The sequence below is a fragment of the Asterias rubens genome, chromosome 18 (assembly GCF_902459465.1).
Source record: "Asterias rubens chromosome 18, eAstRub1.3, whole genome shotgun sequence".
Classification (NCBI taxonomy): domain Eukaryota; kingdom Metazoa; phylum Echinodermata; class Asteroidea; order Forcipulatida; family Asteriidae; genus Asterias; species Asterias rubens.
The window spans coordinates 253,354-273,669 of NC_047079.1; the positions used below are offsets into that span (position 1 = coordinate 253,354).

The 20,316-nt window shown below is 37.3% G+C and overlaps 1 protein-coding gene across 3 annotated transcripts in view; it reads left to right on the top strand.

Moving 5' to 3' along the window:
- Nucleotides 1–20,316, top strand: part of LOC117302167 (anoctamin-7-like) — a 44,724-nt gene that overhangs the window by 13,370 nt on the left and 11,038 nt on the right. For 2 of the 3 annotated variants that reach the window (XM_033785977.1, XM_033785978.1), the window contains exons 5-16: nucleotides 842–883; nucleotides 2,819–2,955; nucleotides 3,794–3,962; nucleotides 7,763–7,931; nucleotides 8,543–8,633; nucleotides 9,684–9,789; nucleotides 10,381–10,441; nucleotides 11,351–11,433; nucleotides 12,066–12,203; nucleotides 13,043–13,238; nucleotides 14,330–14,441; nucleotides 20,067–20,219. In XM_033785977.1, coding sequence (XP_033641868.1) covers nucleotides 842–883; nucleotides 2,819–2,955; nucleotides 3,794–3,962; nucleotides 7,763–7,931; nucleotides 8,543–8,633; nucleotides 9,684–9,789; nucleotides 10,381–10,441; nucleotides 11,351–11,433; nucleotides 12,066–12,203; nucleotides 13,043–13,238; nucleotides 14,330–14,441; nucleotides 20,067–20,219 — 1,457 coding nt within the window. The remainder of the gene's footprint in view (nucleotides 1–841; nucleotides 884–2,818; nucleotides 2,956–3,793; nucleotides 3,963–7,762; nucleotides 7,932–8,542; nucleotides 8,634–9,683; nucleotides 9,790–10,380; nucleotides 10,442–11,350; nucleotides 11,434–12,065; nucleotides 12,204–13,042; nucleotides 13,239–14,329; nucleotides 14,442–20,066; nucleotides 20,220–20,316) is intronic. The other variant, XM_033785979.1, reaches the window with a different exon arrangement.

Genomic DNA, 20,316 nt, shown 5'->3' on the forward strand with positions numbered 1-20,316 from the left:
ATGTGAATCTGTTGAAATTGGTGCTTTCTTGCAGGTAAGATTTGAGGTGTGAAGCTGTGAAAATTTTCCGCCCCAGAAATGTACCCTGATGTCCAGGACGCCACTGTAGTACAAAACGAAAGTGTAAGGCCACCAGGGCTAGGATTCACCATACATGTAGAGCAAGGATTCTGGCCCTACCCAGTTTATATTAAAGCATTGAGATAAGGGCATAAAGGTGGGCAACCTTTGTAGATGCTTTACATTGCACATCAATTGGCCCACAATGTGCTGCATAAGAGCTCTGTGCAGACACAGGAAGCACTGAACCAACACACATTCCTACACTGCTTGTAAATGGTCCAGAAAAGTCCTTGCCCTGAATAGATCTAGGCTCAGCATAGAGCTCAGTGTACAATGGGAGGAGAAATTCAGGGTGTCTAATCATTACTCTATGGTCTAATGCATATACATGTACATGTCTAGCAATTCATGTGACATGGTTGATTACATGTTTGAATCTATCTTCCATCCTCCATGATTGCACAAATGTATAACCCTATATGTACACAGTTGTAGTACAAATTAATTTAAACCCATTGAATATTTATTTTTTTAGAAAGCATTGCCGGTAATTAACTATTATAATTTGTTGATTCTAATGACTTATTTGTTGTTTTGTTCACTACATGTATGTGGACATGTCTTACAAAAGCTGTGTCTGAATTGATGTTTTGGGCAGTAGTTACAGCCAAAGAAGACCTCTAGGTTTTGTCTACCAGAGAGGAGTGAGATAGCGCGTTGATTATGCTTTAAATTAATACAATCATGCACAATCCTGGTTTTTATTCCCTGATATCAGCTTAATACAGGACCAGCAGCAGATATACCAGGAGAAGAAGATGTAAGATTAAATAATGCTCTGGGATATCTGGTTAAAAGTACTTTCGTTATTTCTAGAAAACTGATTCTTGGAGGATTTTCAGCTGGGCAACGTTTAGAGGAGTTTGGTTGTGGGTCATTCCTGAAGCTTTTCCTGTTACCCTCTCCAATCACATTTACTTTTGATTTCAATGTGCATCATCTGCGCAGTTTTGGTTGTAGGGTTAGTTCCCAATACATGTACTTTTAAGAAAGAAGTCTCACTTCTCCCTCTCAGTGAGGTATCTACCCTTACTCCTTACCCTTCCAAAGCCTCTTGTACTTTTGTTTGTCTGTGTCTGTCCAGTGTCGTCACCCTTTATCAGGTGGATTGGGTGTAGACAGTGTGAATTGATTCGAGATGAGCACAATGTGATGTATTCAAACTGTGTATTTCATTTGCACTCCATCACATTTTGCATTCCAAACTACATGGTCCATAAGTGGACACAACATTTTATTGTAGAATATGAACGTTAAATTGTGTAATGCACTAGATAAAGTGCAAAATTGATGCATGCTTTCTACAAGTCAATACTGTGTGGGTGTATATTTCCATAATGTGAAGCTGATATTGCGAAATGGAGTCACTACTCTAGTCAGTGATGCTAAGCCTGAATGCATGATTAAATATGCATGCGTGTTATTTGTCATCTACCTCCATGGTCTATCAAACAATATTTGTTACAGCGTTGTATGGTTTATGTTAATGTTCAGCATTTCAAAGACGGAAAATTACAAATAAGCTTGTTTCATGGTTGAAGTGTCATATATTCTTGCTTATTGGACTCAAGTCAAGTTCATGTACATGTTCCTCATTTTATATGAAAGCTAATGTGAACTAACTTTTCACATGACAAACAATCGGTTAGTACATCAACTGTGATGCAAGAAAATAACAATGCTGAAAACATCTTCGCACAATGCGTGTCTACCATTGCCATTTGGAGTAAGTTTTGTACATTTTGACTCCCAAAACAGCAGCCTGGATAGATGCGTCTCAATGTGCTGCTTGTCGTGCTAGGGGTCAGTACACATACCATGTGGACCTACATAACAACTCAACAAGATACAGCTGATGATTTAGGAAAAAATCATTCTCAATGATAACACATTTAAACATTCAGTTGCATTCCAATGCTAGTATTACATCCATGACAGTGTGTCAGCTAATTTCATTTACATCACAATATTGGCCAATTGCAATTAAATAAAAGGGTGCAAAAATATCTCCTTTTGTTGTCATATCCTGGGGTACATTAAATGACTACCCTTTTCTTGAATGACATCACAAACGTGGCATTTTGGTTGGTATGGGTTGTTGAAACCTGAGTGCTCCAACACTGAATGAGATGCATGTCATGTAGAATGATATAGAAAAACATTATACAAACAGTAGGCCTATGGAATGACAACTTACATATTGTTATTTGTGGCAGTATGAGTGACGAGTTAACTGTAATTGATTTATGAATCAAATTGAGCAAGTTTAAATGCAGTTTATATTGCAAATGTGTGAATTGTGTGCTGTCATGTGAATCATTCACCAGTTGAACCCAATAGACCGATCAAGTAGGCTCCGCCCACGACGCACGTGTGAGCAAGAACACGTGGGGCTCTCCAATGCCTTTCTGCACAACTCTGCCGCGCGCTCGCCAAGATACGCGCACGCATGTCGGACCTTATTTGTCGGACCTTCGTTGCGTTGTGATTGGTCAATACACAATGGGGCGTAGCTTAGTGGATCGGTCTATTGCATGAGGTAATGTGGATAATCCAAATATTGTTTACTCAGTGGTACAGGGCCAGGAATGTAAATAGAGTACTAAAATATAGCAAGTGAGCTTACATTGTGTGAGTAAGCTGCATTGCCGGTTTCATGTCGCATTCTAATACTCTCCTGTCTTTATTTCTACAGGCTCATACCAATCCAAGCTCCAACTGGTCTGCTCGCATGCTAAGAAAACTAAGAATACCCAATATCATGAGCAATACTGTACCAAACAAGCCTCTGGACTTCTTCACATGTTCCTTCAAGAGATCCAAGATCAAAAAGTATGTAAAAAACTCAAGCATATTAACCCAAGGCCAGCCCATGTTTGACAGTAAGCACAGTAAAGGGGACAATTTTGTCCAAATGGTTAATACATGTACCTGAAACCTATCAAAAAGGGGTCGAACAAGGGAAAGCAAGCTAGTACCAAAAACAATTTGAGTCCACTCATTTGATGTACCTAGGATGTACAGAAAAACATACCTGCCTTTTTGTTAATTGTTTTTTTTTAATTAAAAAGTAATTAAAAACTATTTCTTATCTAATCATCTCAAATAAAGTTCAGTGTAACTTGACATGTCCATTTACATGTTGAAACCCTTTTAAAGGGTTTCATATACTGAAACTTAGAAAAAGCAGATACTTAGAGTGGTACACTTTATTTGTGTTTCCTGTCACTTGCTATTTGAAACATCTTTCGTCAGTATAAGGTAAAATAATAATAGCAATATATTAGGTATTCTTTGAGAACCAAGTAAACCATTCTCTTAAAAAGAGATTTTGGCTCTAAAAACCCATCTGAAAAATGATGGCCAGGCAGTCTGGAGATGACCAGAGAGCACAGGACTGCAATTGCTGAGAATGACCAACTAACACTTTTAGAGTTGACATCTCTCTTCAAGAGATTTTCATGTTAACAATAATTCTTGCATTAGACTGTTGCAAATGAGGACTACTAAAATAGTTTCTCAAAAGTTGGGATCTGTGTATCACTAAAAACAAAGTTATGAGAAATACATGTACATGTGAACTGTCCGGCTCTTTGATATTTGGCTTTGTATGTTGATCTACAATAGATACATGTTTTATGAAGAGTTTTGTTATGGTGTTATTTAATAGGTTTCTTGGCAGCGACAATAAAGCTACATTCTTCACCAATTCTGACCGAACTCGTGTTGTAAATGAGATCCTACAGTCTAGTACATACGGCAAACGTCGTCGTGCAGAGATTGGTATTGATAGACTACTGGAGGAAGACATCTTCCAGGCTGCTTATCCTCTTCATGATGTAAGTTTAATTCTGTACAATTAAAGACACTGGACACTATTGGTAATTGCCAAAGACTTGTCTTCTCACTTGGTTTATCTCAACATATGCACTAAATAACAAACCTGTGAAAATTTGGACTCAATTGGTCGTCAAAGTTGCGAGATAATAATGGAAGAAAAAACACCCTTGTCACACAAAGTTGTGTGCTCTCAGAAACAACAGTTGTGTGCTCTTCAAATAAATTACTTCTTTCTCAAAAACTACGCTACCTCAGATGGAGAGCCGTCTATACTATCAACATTACTTGTTACCAAGTAAGTTTTTTAGCTAATAATTATTTTGAGTAATCACCAAAAGTGTCCAATGCCTTTAAGTACTCACCTCATTTGTTTTATATGCCTTAGAAGGTATTCAAAAAGCACACAGAAAGTCTACAAAAGCAATAACACATATGTAAACTTTGAACTTTGGTAATGGGAGACTTTCTGGGACGATAGAGGGCAGCAGACTTACCGGGTAAATCCATTGTTCTCAGAATTATGCGCATGTTCAGAACTACGTAAACAATGGAAATTTACCCGGTATGTCTGCTGCCACCTAGCGTTGGAAAGTCTCCTATTCGCTCCTGTCCTCAAGCAAGCATAGAGAGTGGCTGCCTCCTGCAAGGAATAATAACCTTAGGAATTCCGACTCTTTGTCTAGTATTAGGTGCAGAACCAACCGATACAGGTCTAGCCCCATTCCCTACCTCAACAGTATTTTGAACATGTAACACATTTTGGCAGGCCTCAAATTTTTACCATCGATTTTATTCCCAGTTTTTATTTTCTTGTTTGTGTGTTTGTTTTGTCTTTTTTAACCTTTTTGCGCGTGTGTGTTTGGTTTTTTGTTAGTGTGTTTTTAATGTGTTTGTTTGGCTGATGGAGTGTTTGTTTGTCTGGTGGAGTGTTTGTCTGTTTGTTTGTTTGTTTGTTCGTTCGTTTGTTCGTTCGTTCGTTTGTTTGTTTGTTTGTTGGGGTGTTTGATTGGTTGTTTGTTCGTGTGTTTGTTTGTTTGTTTGTTTGCTTGTTGGGGTGTTTGTTGTGGTGTCTGTTGGCGGGGGGGGGGGTATGTTTGTCGGGCTGCTGTTCCTTGGGGTTTGTTTGTATGTCGGGGTGTTTGTTTTTGTTTGTTTGTTAGGTTTTTTCTTTGTTTTTGCTTGTTTGTTTGTTTGGATGTTCGTTTGGTTGTTTGTTTGTTGTGTTTTTTTGGTTGGTCTCAGTTGGGTTTGTTTGTTAAGTGTGCTTGTTAAATATTTATTGTTTTTGTTTTTTCTAATTTTAGTTCTCATAACGTCTCTTTTGACTTTGCTCTTAATTTTTCAATTTTTCTTGTGTATAAATTTTCTCCTCTGCTTTTTAAAATGTTTATATAATTATGTAAATCTGTATTTTAATTTAGTCTCTGCGCTGCGACAAGCAGATGTTTTTACAATAAACCAGTAATAATAATAATAATAAATGTTTATCTGACTACCTTGTTAGACATTTGTGTTCAAGAATATAAATGTGTTTTCGCTATGAAATGACTATTCATGTTGTTATTTGGGGGGGGGGGGGGGGGGGGGCACTAGAAGTAAACATAGCTAAATCACTATTTCTACCACTTGACATGGTCTGGCTGCCTTTGGTTTCCAACACCAATGAGCACATTATGTACACTGGTAAACACATTCTGCCACAAGGTACCATACCTTCAAGGCTACATTGGATGGTTTTTTTTTCTGTTTTGGTGTTACCAGGGAACACCTTGGCTTGTGTAGTGTGGACTTGGTCTCCACAGTCTCTTGTGGTATTCTGTGACACAGGCAAGCTGGGCATGAGAGTATACCCGTATTAACATGGTTTGGAAAGTTTTAACTAAATTTTTTGAACAATTATATTTATTGTTTTAATTTTAAAGTTGCACTGTACTGAATCCAACCTTGGTTGAGGAATGCTATTCACATATTGAAATCAATGATGCATGAAATCAATAAAATAAACATGTAGTATTAGTCAACATAACAGGCTATAGCAATTATGGTACACAGGTTTCAATATGGGCATTTTGATTGATTGATAATTTACTCAAACCTGGGGCAATGCAATGCAAGCGTTTGCTAACAACCGCTATGTTTTTTAAGTAGACCATGTATTGCAGGGTGTCTGCACACATATTTGCAAAGTTGGGCAATCACTCGCTCTAACAAGTGTATGTTCGCCAACTAAAAATAATGGAGGAAAGCAGGGCAAAATCAGTAACAAAGCAATGATGTTAACTACATCTTACCTCAAACAAATCAGATTGGGTTTAGCAAAGTGTCAAATTCAGCCTGTTAAATTGTATGTTCACAAGTAGTGAACAAAAGTTGTAAAGAATTTTTAAAATTTTGTTTTGTTTAATTTAAAGCAGATGACAGAATGGTCCGATCTATAGAGTGAAGTGAATGGGCATACAGCTTTTGAATACAGTGCGTTCTGGTCCAAACTGTTAGCATGATGCACAGTTTGTGAGTGTTGGTGAGCAGAACGCACACTAGATCTAACTGCTACAATGTACATTGTTAAGTAATATTATGTGGGTTATGAATACAAAATATGATTATGTTAAATGCATGCAGAAAGGCATTTGACTACAGGCTGAACCTGTGGTACAGTTTGCACTTGATACAAATCATTTGATACATGAGTGAGCATGAATACATGTAAGCATATGGGTTACATGTAATAGCATAGGACGTTGGTAACAGCTGGTTGCATCTTTCATTAGTATTGCATGAGCTACACAAGCTGCATAATTAATGATACCTGCATGTACACTGTACACTATCATGACTGTCTATACACTGTACACTACATGTACAGCATCAATAAGGTGGTAACATCATGCGTACTTGTTATACCTCAATAATAATACTTTGCAAATTTTATTGGTCAAGAAACAATCACATGACGCAATACAAAGACCCTCTGTTACCTCGGTAACAAATGTTGAAGTTTTATTGCGAACCAATCACATGACTTGATACAAATATGCTTAAAAGTACCTTTGCACATTTGAAGCTATGATGTACGTTGGCCCTTTACAGCATTATTATCCCTGTTCATCAGCCATACTTAGACCAAGCCTCTAACTTTCTCAACTCTCTTTGGCATGTACAGCTTACAACAATTTGGCAAGAATGATATTCTAAACCACCATGCATTTATCTGCTTTCTTAGTCCTATTAGGTTCCCGTTTATACATATAGGTTAAAGGCTCATCACGTACTTCATTTAAGTTGTCAACCTTACATAATACATGTACTTCTTTCCTTTTGTAAGTGAATGGTACAGTGCATAAGACATTGCTGCCTTAAAGGTAAAGGGAGCAAGTCACTTTGTTCATGGAGTAAGAATTTACATTTTTGTAAGTGAAGTTTTTTTAGGGAATGATAATTTCTGTCACACCTGGATCGTTCAAAGGATGCAGAAACAATTTTGTGTTTGTCTTTGTTCCTTGTATCATGTGTAAGCTCTGTACACAAGAATAGATAGTTACCACATGACGTGAATCGGCCATCTTTAAGGGCAACCATACGTTTTGCGCGAGAATGGCGTGCAGGACGGGCACATTTCAAAAAACGGTTGCCTGTATGGTAAACAGCGTGGTTGCCTTAATAAACTGAGCGCTTGATGCGCCTGCAAGCCAAAATTCAATTTGCCTGTAACGATGGCGTCTATTGCAACTTATCTATACTGATTTTCACAAATGTTATGTAACTTTGTCATTTGTGAATGTGTTTATTACTTGCTCAGGGTACAGAGGAGCTTCCAAAGGGTAACCTGGTCAGTGATGAAGATTTGAACAAACGGCAGATTTTGAATAAATACTGGGCTCGCTGGGGTTGTTGGTATAAGTATCAACCTCTTGATCACATCAGAGAGTACTTTGGTGAGAAGATTGGTATCTACTTTGCTTGGCTTGGTAAGTTGTCCTCTGTGATTCGCTCCTCTCCACTAGGTCTATCAGGGATGTGATTTCTTTTCCAATTTTTGGGCCCCCAAAAAAGAAATTATATTTTATTTTATATCCCCCCCCCCCCCCCGAAAAAAACCCATGATCATTATTTGTTTAAATGTTTTATGGATAAGTGTCTTGCTCAAGGACACAAGTGTCACGACCGGGATTCGAACCCACACTGTGCTGAACAGAAACACCAGAGCTTGAGTTCGGTGCTCTTATCCGTTCGGCCACGACACCCCAATAAAAAAAAAACAGATGGTGCAATCTCCATAAACTATCCGATTCTTATTTGGGGGCTAATCATCCTTACTAACAGCTGAGAAACTGAAATGCGAAGTACGCTGCTACATGTTTGAGAAGAATTTTTTCTTCTATTGAGCTGTGTTCAAAATTTCCCTGCAGAAGGTCTAGGCTCTGTGTCTTTTTTGGAAGCATGTGATGTCACCGGTTACATAGTTTTGTCTACTGCAAAGTGATGTAAGATTGAAAACAGTTCTAGTCATTCTTGCATTGTAAGTAAGAATTTATGTCTTTATTTATTGAAATGATTACTTTGTTCTCTTTTTGTTCAGGTTTCTACACTGGTTGGTTGTTACCTGCATCAGTGGTTGGTTTGTTGGTTTTCCTGTATGGATTGGCTACCATGGGAACCAATGTCCCTGCGTAAGTAATAATCAAATGACTGACAGTTAAAGGAACACAATGATTTGGATCGGTCGTTTGTGAAACCGTTTGTTATGAAATGTATGTGGTTGGAAAGATGTTTTAAAGTAGACTATAATGATTCACACAAACATGCCTCACATTGCGTGGTTTTCATTTGACTTTGCAAACTAAACACGGTTTCAAATGCTTTTCATAGACCAACTCGACCGATCCAAGGCAACGTGTCCCTTTAAGAAAGCATTTAGAAACACTGTAGTTACATGTAGGTCTTAATACAATACCTCAAAATACAGTGTTAAATTCAGAAATTCAGAGGCAACACATTTATAGTCAAAATACATTTTGGTGATAAATTACAAGTTATTAAAAGCAGTAATGAAACTTGAGAGTGTATTCAATTACTTAACAAATGTTAAAATAGTCACAAATAATACAATGTATGATACACCCATTCGCTCTCATCACACTCAGAGAATCAGGCTTACCTAAAGGCAGTGGACACTATTGGTAATTGCTCAAAATAATTGTTAGCACATAAACTTCCTTGGTAACAAGCAATGGGCAGCTAAGAGATGTCAAATTTGCATCAGGGATAAATGGAGAGCTGTTGATAGTATAAAACATTGTGAGAAACGGGTCCCTCTGAATGTCTGAAATAATATACTTTTTTTTAAAGAATTGTCCATGAATTTGATTTTGAGACCTCAGAATAAAACATTGTGAGAAACTGGTCCCTCTGAATGTCTGAAATAACATAGTTTTTTAGAAAGAATTTTCCATGAATTTGATTTTGAGACCTCAGATTAAGATTTTGAGGTCCCGAAATCAAGCATCTGAAAGCACACATATTCGTGTGACAAGGGTGTTTTTTCCCCATTATTATCTCGTAACTTCCAACGACCAATTGAGTACAAATTTTCATAGGTTTGTTATTTTGTGCATATGTTTAGATACACCAAGTGAGAAGGCTGGTCTTTGACAACTACCAAAAGTGTGCAGTTTCTTGAAAGTGTCTTAATGTAATTGTTGTGTATTGTGTTTATGCAGTCAAGAGATTTGTAACAGTGGTGGAGAGTTCAAGATGTGCCCTCAATGTGATCCCGATATTGGTTGTCCTTACTGGAATCTCTCAGATACATGTATGCAATCTGAAGTAAGTAATTAACACTATGGTTGACTATTAGTCAAGGTTCTGTTGTCATGTGGTTAGAGTCTCATTAAAGTAACTGTACGTGAAACCGTTTAGCAGGTGTACGTTTAGTCCTGGGCCCAATTTCATAGAGAAGCTAAGCACGATAATTTGCTTAGTATGAAATTTCTTCCTTGATAAAAACAGAATTACCAACCAAATTTCCATTTGTTGAATATTGCTTGTTACTGGTGTTCAACTGTTGTTTGCTTATCCTGAAAATTAAGTGAAAAGTTGGTTGGTAATCCTGTTTTTATCAAGGAAGAAATTTCATACAAAGCAATTTATTTTACTTATCGGCTTTGAAATTGGGCCCAGGTGTGATTCATGCTGGCGAAACTTAGACTAATTGTGAAAAGCATCACAAAGTGCTGTAAAAAGTTATGAAGTCACATCCACTAATATTTGTCATTCTCTACACGTGCCCCAACAAAAACTCTTTATTAAAATGAATATTTTTTCATAGGTACTGTTTACATCACAGATTGTTATCTCAAATTCCAACTTGGTGGAGTTCCTTTTTTCATTATTAACTTTGTCTTTGCCTCTTTCCAGATAGCATATCTCTTTGACAATGCTGGCACCCTTTTCTTTGCTGTATTCATGTCATTTTGGGGTGAGTAATTAAAGACACATTGTGCATGTGTGGTTATTTAAAATTGACAAAGATAATTCATGAGTCAAATAAGAGTAATCAAGAATATTGGTTGAGTTCTTTTTTCTTAATCAACTTTGTACTATGATGCCAATACACAAAAATATTCTGTTTGAGTCATTAATTATTGATCACAGTGGAGGTGACGAGTCCTGGCCAAGCGGTTAAGAGCACTAGGCTCTGATGCTTCTGATCAGCAGAATGTTGGATCGAGTCCTGATTGTGGCACTTGTGGTTGAGTTCCTTTTTATTAAGACCAGGTCTTAGATTCACAAGCAACATGCTCCTTGTTCCCGTCTTGTCTAGCCAGCTACGGGGACAGGGGTTTTTCCATTACAGCATCCAGGCTCTGGAATTGAGAATTCCCTCTTTTCCATCTTGACCGGCACCTTTGAATGGTTTTACACCAGATTTAGTGCGCCTTTATAAATGCTGTGTAATTATTATTATTATTGTTATTATTGTGTCCTTAAGCAAAACTCTTTATTGCTTCATTCTTGGGATAGGATGTAAAGTTGAACCGTGTGTTGTGTTAAGGTGTTACATATTTATTCTCATAATGCAATGGTTAGTTCCTTATTGAATGTAAATAAGCGTTTACGTAGCTCAGTATTTATTGGCTGCCAAATTCTACCCTAACTATAATGCAATATGTAACAAGCAGTCAAGGTCAATGGCTGTATGCAACAGAACAAATGTTCTGTCTTAACACAAAATTTGTCATATTTTGGGGCTATGAGAGTCAATAAACATTAGAAAATGCAATTCCACTACAGAGAATTGTGCATTATTTGTTAACCATAGGCATTTCTCGAGTTGTAAATAATAATAGTCCGTTTTCTAACTATGACAATTGTTTGCTTTTTCTAGCTGTGTCTTTTTTGGAGTATTGGAAACGCAAACAAGCGAGTCTTGCTCATCATTGGGATGTAATGGACTTTGAAGAAGACGAGGTCGGTACAAATCAGAGTCTTATTATCATTACTTAGTATTAATAGGTTATATTTGCAATGGGGATACAGAATAGTTATTCATTTTGGTTTTGACCCATATACACCGATGTTAGCACTGTATACTCAGTACTGGATTCGAACTGCCTCTAGCTACCGGGCAATCTACGTGTTCTAGATGGTATGACACTGCTCTAGAATTGCAAAGGTCGTGGGTTCGAATCCAACCCAAGTAATATGCACTTGGTATTAGTTTAGGAAAAATGCGAACAGGTCTGCCAAAAGGCAAATTAAAACATACAAAATTCACAGTACTACAATAGAAAACACATTTCAAGTATAAACACAAAACAGAAGTTAAAACAATTTAAAAACGGGGGCAGGTTTCTTTGGGGCTGCTTCACAAAGCAATAAAATCATCTCAAGACAAATTGTCAGTATCTCCATAGTGATTTGTATTGTGACATCACACTTTACTTAGCAACTACAGTTGATTTGCAGTTGAGATCAATTCTAGATCTTTGTGAAATCTGCCCCTGGACCAACTGGAACAGCATTGTTGTATTCTTAGCCATGTATGCATTGCTAGTTTAGACTCTAGATTGACCATACATGATTGATGTATTGTTTATTAGGAGAGACCACGCCCACAGTTTGCAGCTAAAGCTCCCATGATGGAGAAGAACCCAATTACTGGCATTATGGAACCTTACTTCCCTGAAGATATCCGTAAGAAAAGATGGCTGACTGGAGTAGGAATTATGTGTGGAATGGTAAGATACTTGTGTCTTTATATTACCTCTTGCAATAGGAGACATTCTGGGATGATAGGTGGCAGCAGACTTACCGGGTAAAGCCATTGTTCTCAGAATTATGCGCATGTTCAGAACTACGTAAACAATGGAAATTTATCCGGTAAGTCTGCTGCCACCTAGCATTTGAAATTCTCTTTTTGCAAAGATTGTTTTCTTCACAGGCTTGATAACCTTAAGGAGCTGTGTAGATTGTACCGCTTGTGCTACTTGCATATTGATGCTTTTGTAGTTAACTTAATAGTGAAAATCTATACACTGAGGTACATACCTATGCATCACTCACTTTATGCAGAATATGTGCTGGCAAGATTATCTGCTGCATTCCAAACATTGTGTGTGAATGTGTGAGGAATCAAGAATGAACACTATATTCAAGATATGATATTCTATTCACTACCCACTCAAGCATGTACACAATGGTCTATGTTCTCAACCTTGGTTAAGTTCTGCAGTGGTACTGATTGATCACCCTAACTTACACTATGTTTTTAGAAAAAATCGTAAAACAAAAATGAAAAAAAAGAACCAGAAAATTAAGAAATGTATTAATGGGATCCTACTAACAGGAATAAAAAAACTGCGATACGGCAAGCCTGCATTAGTTGTTATGTTGCGTCTTGTCCAAGGCTCTTTACGCATGCACCGGCCCGCTCTAAATTTACCAGGTAGCGTTGGATGACAAACTGCATAGATACATGTACTGGCACGGTACTGGTTAATTTTCAACCTCGAACACTACGTATTTGACTTTGTTGTTTGGAAAGATGATATTGATCCTTATTGTCTTTTATGCACAGGTTGTATTGGTTCTGATCTTCATGGTTGGTGTCATCATGTACCGTATTCTGATTGATATTCCGTTATCACAGAATGCAATATTGAAGAGTGAATCTCAGTCTATTGCTAGTATGTCTAGTGCTGTGGTCAATCTAATCCTCATCATGGTCTTAGGGCAGGTCTATCAGACGCTCGCTGGAATCCTCAATGATTGGGGTAAGACATTTTCATTTCATTTGTAGTTTAGTGGCCTATCATGGCCTAGCTGTTAAGAGCACACACTCAAGCTCTGGTGTTCAGCAAAGTGTGAGTTCAAGACTTGGGATAGTAGTAGTAATAGTAGTAGTAGTTTGTCCTTCGGATGGGACGTTGTCCAGTGTGTTGTCTAATACACATAAAAGAACCAAGAGCACCCAAAGAGAAGGGGTTAGCCCCGGTGTTCTTGGTCTGATTGTCAGCAAATTGCGCCACAGCACCTTGTAAAATATTACATGGTGCTATAAAAGGATGAGGTCTCATAATTCAAAACGTAGTCCCACATCTTGCAGGAAATATTGTATGTTACAGTGCTAGGAGCGTCACTGAGTGACGGATATGCTCGCTATATAAGAAGCCACTATCAGGGTTGTAGCTAGACCAATTTTAGTGGTGGGCAATAAATCAATTTTTTTGGAAGACTACCGATGGCAAGGAGATCAGCAAAATTATTCTTAATTATGGGGCCATTATTGCTGAAGTGGGGCCAGGTTCCCAAACTGTTCGTGTTTTGGGGCCATGCAATAATTGAATGGCCTTTTGATTGTGTTCTTTCTCTGCGACATTTGATTCTCCTCATCATTAGCTGTGTCTCAGATCAATGCAAAATGGACAATATTTGAAATCTGTGCTGGGCAGCATAATGTGTTTTTCTCAGAGTGCTGGGCAAAAATTGTGACTCCTGGGCAGGCCCGCCCACGCCCGCCCAGGTGCGCCCAAGACCGCCCACCTTGGCTACAACACTGGCCATTATTATTATACTGGTTGTTGAAGCCAATCACTCTCAGAGTGAACTCAATCACTATACTAGCCAAAAGCCCAAATGGAGAGGAGACTAGGAATAAAGTTAGTGTTTTAGTACGATGTAAACTCTAGAGAAAACACCTGGGTAGAACCCTTCTAGGGCTTGATGAAGTCTTCATCTACATTGTATGTACCTGGGTAGACGCCCCCCCCTAATATGCCTCTATTGTGTATTGGATTTCTCCTTCATGCATAACACATTGTACCCTGACTGCTTGTAATAGCATGTTATACTTATTTTATGGCAGAGATGCATCGTACCCAGACTGAGTATGAGGACAATCTCACCTTCAAGGTGTTCATCTTCCAGTTCATGAATTTCTTCTCTTCTATCTTCTACATTGCGTTCTTCAAGGGCAAGTAAGTCTCAAATTGCAATATCATAAATTATTAACTGTAGCACCAGCACCACAAAAGTAGCAGGCATGTAGATACTAGCATCCCAAGTAAACAGCGTCTAAAAGTTCACAGCATTTGAAAATACCAATATCATTATCAAAAATTTCACTGTGTTGTCATTTATCAATGTGGATGCTTGATGCATTTAACTTGATAATAAAAAAAGCTGTTTGAACTGCTTTACAACCTTTGATTAATAAGGATGACAAAATGAGTGTTTCTTGATGGCAAAACAGACTACATGTACTTTCACAGCGTACTAGCTCACACTAATGTATTATAGCACCACATGTGTGCTACATGTACTAATTGAAACATGAGAGCAGACCAACAGTGCAAATTACATAGATGTTAAATCGCGGTTATTTTATTTTTGCCCCAAAAAATGTTTAACCATTGACAAGTTTTATCTTGATGTTGACATGACAGTATGAGTAATAATAGCAAGTGGACAATCGAGGTTTAACTTTCAGCTGTTTGATAAAAAAATGGTTTCATAGCAACTGGAAGAAAGCTTATTATGGATTGGGTGATTTGAGCTGTAAAAAGCATTTGTTATGAAATTAATTGAAAATAATATGTTTAGAAAGATGTTTTTAAAGTAGACTATTATGATCCATACATGCCTCATAATAGTGTGGTTGTCATTTACTTTGTGAACTAAACGCAGTGTGCCATTTTGTGAAGTCCAAAATTCTGTTCCACAAAATTGGTGACGGTACACAAAGTAAAAGGAAAACCACATATTTTTAAGGCATATTTTTGTGGATCATTATATTCTACTTTTAAAGCATTGTTCATTTGTATTACATTAAATATAAGGGAAAGGTGGCCCTTTTAGAGTAGTGTATGAGAAATACTACCAGGAGATGTGTTATGAAAAGAAAGTATTTGATATTGATTTGAAAGTCCTTTTTTATAACAACACTAAATATTTGTTAAAATTGTAAGGGTTGTTGTCTTTATATGGCATGAGATGTACCAGTAAGGTTTGGGCATGTCAGTGTAACAATGCAAATAAGTCTTCATATCTGAAAAGCTACAAATAAATACTAATATATTTGCTGGTAGTTGTATTTCAGGCAAAATTGATTATACCAGCAACAACAAGCAATAACAACTAGAAATAAAAAGATGGCAATGAGTTTTACATAATGTAGCATCAGTGATACAGCTAAATGTTATGCATGTACATTGTAAGTTTGAAGCAGAGTCTAGTAGATTAAGGGAAATAACAAAATAGCAACTGTTAGAATGAAGTTTGCCATCCAGCTATTGGAAATTCACCAACCGGCTCATTGTACTGGTAAAGCTTAAAGGCAAAACTCAACAATCGTTCTTTTTATGGATTTGCAATAAATGTGGTATTTATAACTTTAGATAAATTAACCACCAGTTCTTTTCAGAACAAACGCTACTCAAAAGATATATTTACATGGTGTTCTCAAATCTCTCTTAGTATTCTTGGGGAGGTTGTCGATGGGATGGGGGAGTTTTCTAGGTGGCTCTGTCATGATTCTCAAGTCAAGTCCTAGAATAAGGATGTCTAGATTTGTTTTGTTTTTCCATATCTATATTTGTTCACACTAACATTCTGACCTTGTTCTTAGCAGGTGACCTTTCTCTCTACGGATGACCTTTGCTCTCTTTGGTGCTATTAAGCCTTGTGTGATTGAACAGCTTTGGTAGTGGCTATGACTAGACATTGTTTGCATCAGCCCATAGCCACACCAAAGTCTGTTGATTCAGACAATGGCCTTATTTCTTGTCTGTAGATGGTAGCCTGGTACTTTACTCTATTTCTCTATATTTTCTTTATATAGCCTGGTTATTTCAACTTCTTGCACACTGTTAATGGGAAGTGAGTACACTGTAGCATGACTATTGACTATAATAGATGCATGCTGATTGTTTTGTTCAACTCAGTTTTATGTAACATTTATTTCATTATGTTGATCTGTCATTAGGTCTATAGTGTAATTGTATGCATGTCTCAAGGCAAATAGTAATATCATTATAAACGTGTACAATACATGTGTACAGTTACCTGAGTAACACATTAGAAGAGCGAATGTATCCAAACAGAAATTCAAAAGTCTCAAGTTTAATTAGAATTTATTTCAATTAAACTAAAGTGTTTCCAGTTGTATACATAAGTCCAGTTTCCACCGAGATACATACAACTCTAGGTACACATGAAACAATACATTTACATCTTAAATCATCTTTAAGAAACAGTGTACAATATTTGTTTTTATATGGCGCTTTATACACCATGTCTCAAAGCGCTTCTAACATTATTACCCTGATCAATGGGCCATTTCATTCCTTAACTCATCTCAGCTCCCTGGGGAGTATACAGCCTGTGCCACCAAATATGTGGCGCACTAAGCTAATCAATCACAAGAACCATCTCTGCCCTCACAGCTACCCATACCCCTGGGTGGAGAGAAGCAATTATAGTAAAGTGTCTTGCTCAGGGACACAAGTGTCATGACCAGGATTCAAACCCACACAGTGTGGGTTTGAATTCCGGTCATGACACTTGAGTCTTTGTTCCACTCTCACAAGTACTTTATCTTCTGGAAAATGAGTAAAGCAGAAAACTGAATTGACTTAAAATATACACGCGGAGCCTCTCTGTAAGATGTGGTTACAATTTGCATAGTAACTATGTTAGTTATGTCATAGTTCCATTACAAAGCATACATGAATAATGACATAACACAGTCATTTAACACATACTTGCCTTGTCAGAAACAAACCATCGTATTTAACGACTCAACATACACACATTCTTTATGTTGAAGGGTGTTATCTCATTATGTACAGTGCAGTATCAATCCGTGACCTTTGACCTGCTTGTAGCTCCAATGAGTGAAGCCAAGCTGTGAGAGCCATACTTGTATCTCAACATTATACCTTCAAAATTATACTTTTTCAGTCAATTAGTAGAACACTTACTGGAAGGGTCATACTGTGGTAATGGCCTTAAACAAATGTTATAATTTGTGTCTGAAAGCCTAGGGCCTACTTGTAGAGCATTCTGTGAAATTCTTTTCTCTGAATTGCACATGTTGGTATCAAGAATCAACAATGTCAATAATTTGAATCTCTAAAGATTGCCTGCAGGGAACTTTTTGAAATTTTTGAAATTGAAACTTTCACAGGTGACTTTTAATGTAGGCATTTTTGCTAAATTTGCCTATAAATTAAGTTGACAAAAAACAACTGATGACCCAACCTTTTAGGGTAAAAGTGTACGTGGTGATTAAAGCACACATACGTTTGAGCTGTACTAAATCAAGAGTGGTTTCGGGTGACGACACATGCATCAATCTTATTTGAGAAGTGAGAAAGAACCAGTGGTCTACAACTGAATCACGACTTCTCAAAAGAGATTTATGCACATGGTGTCACAGCAGACCTCACTTGATTATACTTCCATCATGCAAAGTTTCAAATCCTATTTGTACACAGCAAGTTCTAGTGTTGCTCATAAAGGTAACAATTTGATGAATTAATCAAGATAATAATGAGGTGAGACATTTAGAGTATTGCCAACTACTAACGTTCATTCTACTAATACTTCAACTGTAATATCTCTGTCATACCTGACATTTCCCTTTACATGAGTTGCATGCATATCTGTCATATCTGTGTCTGTTATCTGTGTCTGTTATCTGTGTCTGTTATCTGTGTCTGTTATCTGTGTCTGTTATCTGTGTCTGTTATCTGTGTATGTTATCTGTGTCTGTTATCTGTGTCTGTTATCTGTGTCTGTTATCTGTGTCTGTTATCTGTGTCTGTTATCTGTGTATTTGGAGTGAATGATGGAAGCAGCCTGTAGTTGTCTGTTTGTGATTGTGATATCTGTACCAGTGACTGCTGGTTGCTATAATCCAGTGATGTTATATTCTTTGTACCATTATCATTATATGTGCTAGAGAGGTTTCTTTAGTTGTGTATTTTTCATTATAATGAGAAGTCATCCAGCTACATTATGTCTCTGTCATATTGAGGCAATTATGATTTAATAGGCTTTTATGTGTTACAGCATGTTGGCGCTTTAATTGTTCTATATTTGTTAGGTTTAGGGTCCAACCATTACCTATTGCTACCATGTAAAGCCGTGCAATGTAAACCATACACACTGTGTATCGTTGTGTCGGTGCAAGGTCAGAAAAGGGAACCTAACATCACAAGTACAATGATCGTTTCGCAGAGTGGAGCACATTTCAACTTGAGCAAATTGTTTTCTGCAAATGTTTGGCTTCAACTTCGCCTCACACTTGTGTGAAGTATGCACTGGCCTTTTTTCAATTCTGCAACAAATTGAAATCTTGTGAAAACACTCTGCGTAGCAACTTATTATCTAGGTGTCCAGTGGCTTTGTAGTTTTTTTAGGCAAGAATAAACAAGTTTTCATTTGAAAACTCATGTAAATGCTATTGTAGGAGATACAAGCTTGTTGCAGCGACACAACGGTACATGCTTATGAGCATGTTGCCCTGTCAATGTTATAAAAGACCCTAATGTGACTACATTGGAGTAGGGTGCCCTGGGATAGAGGTTACAAGAAGGTTACTCATTGGCCCATTCTGTGCGCTGCACATACATTGATGTGTATTTTCTATTGTTTCGTCATCATTACAGATTTCTACTGTACTGATGATTAGTAAATCAAAACCATGCAGAGTAAAAGCCAGGGTGTTTATCATTCTTTATGGCCAAATGGTACATTTTAGTTGACACACACTCGGGTCATGTTATTACAATCTTCCTATTTATGAAGCATATTGCCCAATTAATCATAAATCTTGTTTGTGCCATTTTGGGAGTAAGCTTTCCTGCATGTTATTGTACAGTGCACATTTATTGCAACAAGTGCATTGTTGGACCCACACCATAGCCAAATGTAGCAAGATTTTGTGCTGCAAAGATCACCTTACTCGAGACTCAAGACCATGTCTTTGTATGCAGTTTGACTCTCAGTCAAACAGTAGCTGCATGTGAAAGTAAAATGCTTCAGTAAGCGGCAAACAAAGGCCTAAATATACAGGAAATTTAAAAAACAGTGACCAGAGTAGTGCATTTTAGCGACCCCAACCAACACCCAACCGACTCAACAAGTTGGTTACTGGTTGGTCTGAACAGCATCGTCATCGCGCTCAACCGAACACGCAAAAGCGCTCAACCGATGACCAATGTTTCTGGTTGGGGTTGCATAATGGGAAATATTCTGAAATGCATTATTGGAATTATTCCAAAGAGCATTATTGGAAATATTCCATATTGCATCATTGAAAATGTTTACATCCTGTACCATATTCATAGTTCATAAACAAAAATGATGGTTAATGTGCAAGTTGGAGTTCACTTTTAGAAAATAGAGCTTAAGTTTCTTGAATGTTTATCTATGCTGTGGTTTTACATTGTAAGTTGACATTTCCAAGAGTTGTACATCAATGTGATGCTCATGTTTGCATTCCTAATTTGTTTATTATTTGATCAATTCCATGTGATCCAAGATTCTAATACTATATTTTGATACTTACCAGGTACTTGATTCTTATTACTTTGTAGATTCGTTGGTTACCCAGGTAACTATACTATGATATTTGGGTTGCGTAATGAGGAATGCAGCAATGGAGGTTGCCTGGTGGAGTTAGCTCAGCAGCTTTTGGTCATCATGGTTGGTAAACAAATCATCAATAACTGCCAAGAAGTAGCTATCCCGTAAGTCAAGTCTGTCTTCAATGCAGTGTTATTGTCAATAGGTTCTTGGTAGTTTTTATGTATAGTTGGAGTTCCAAGTAGGTATTCTGTAATTCCA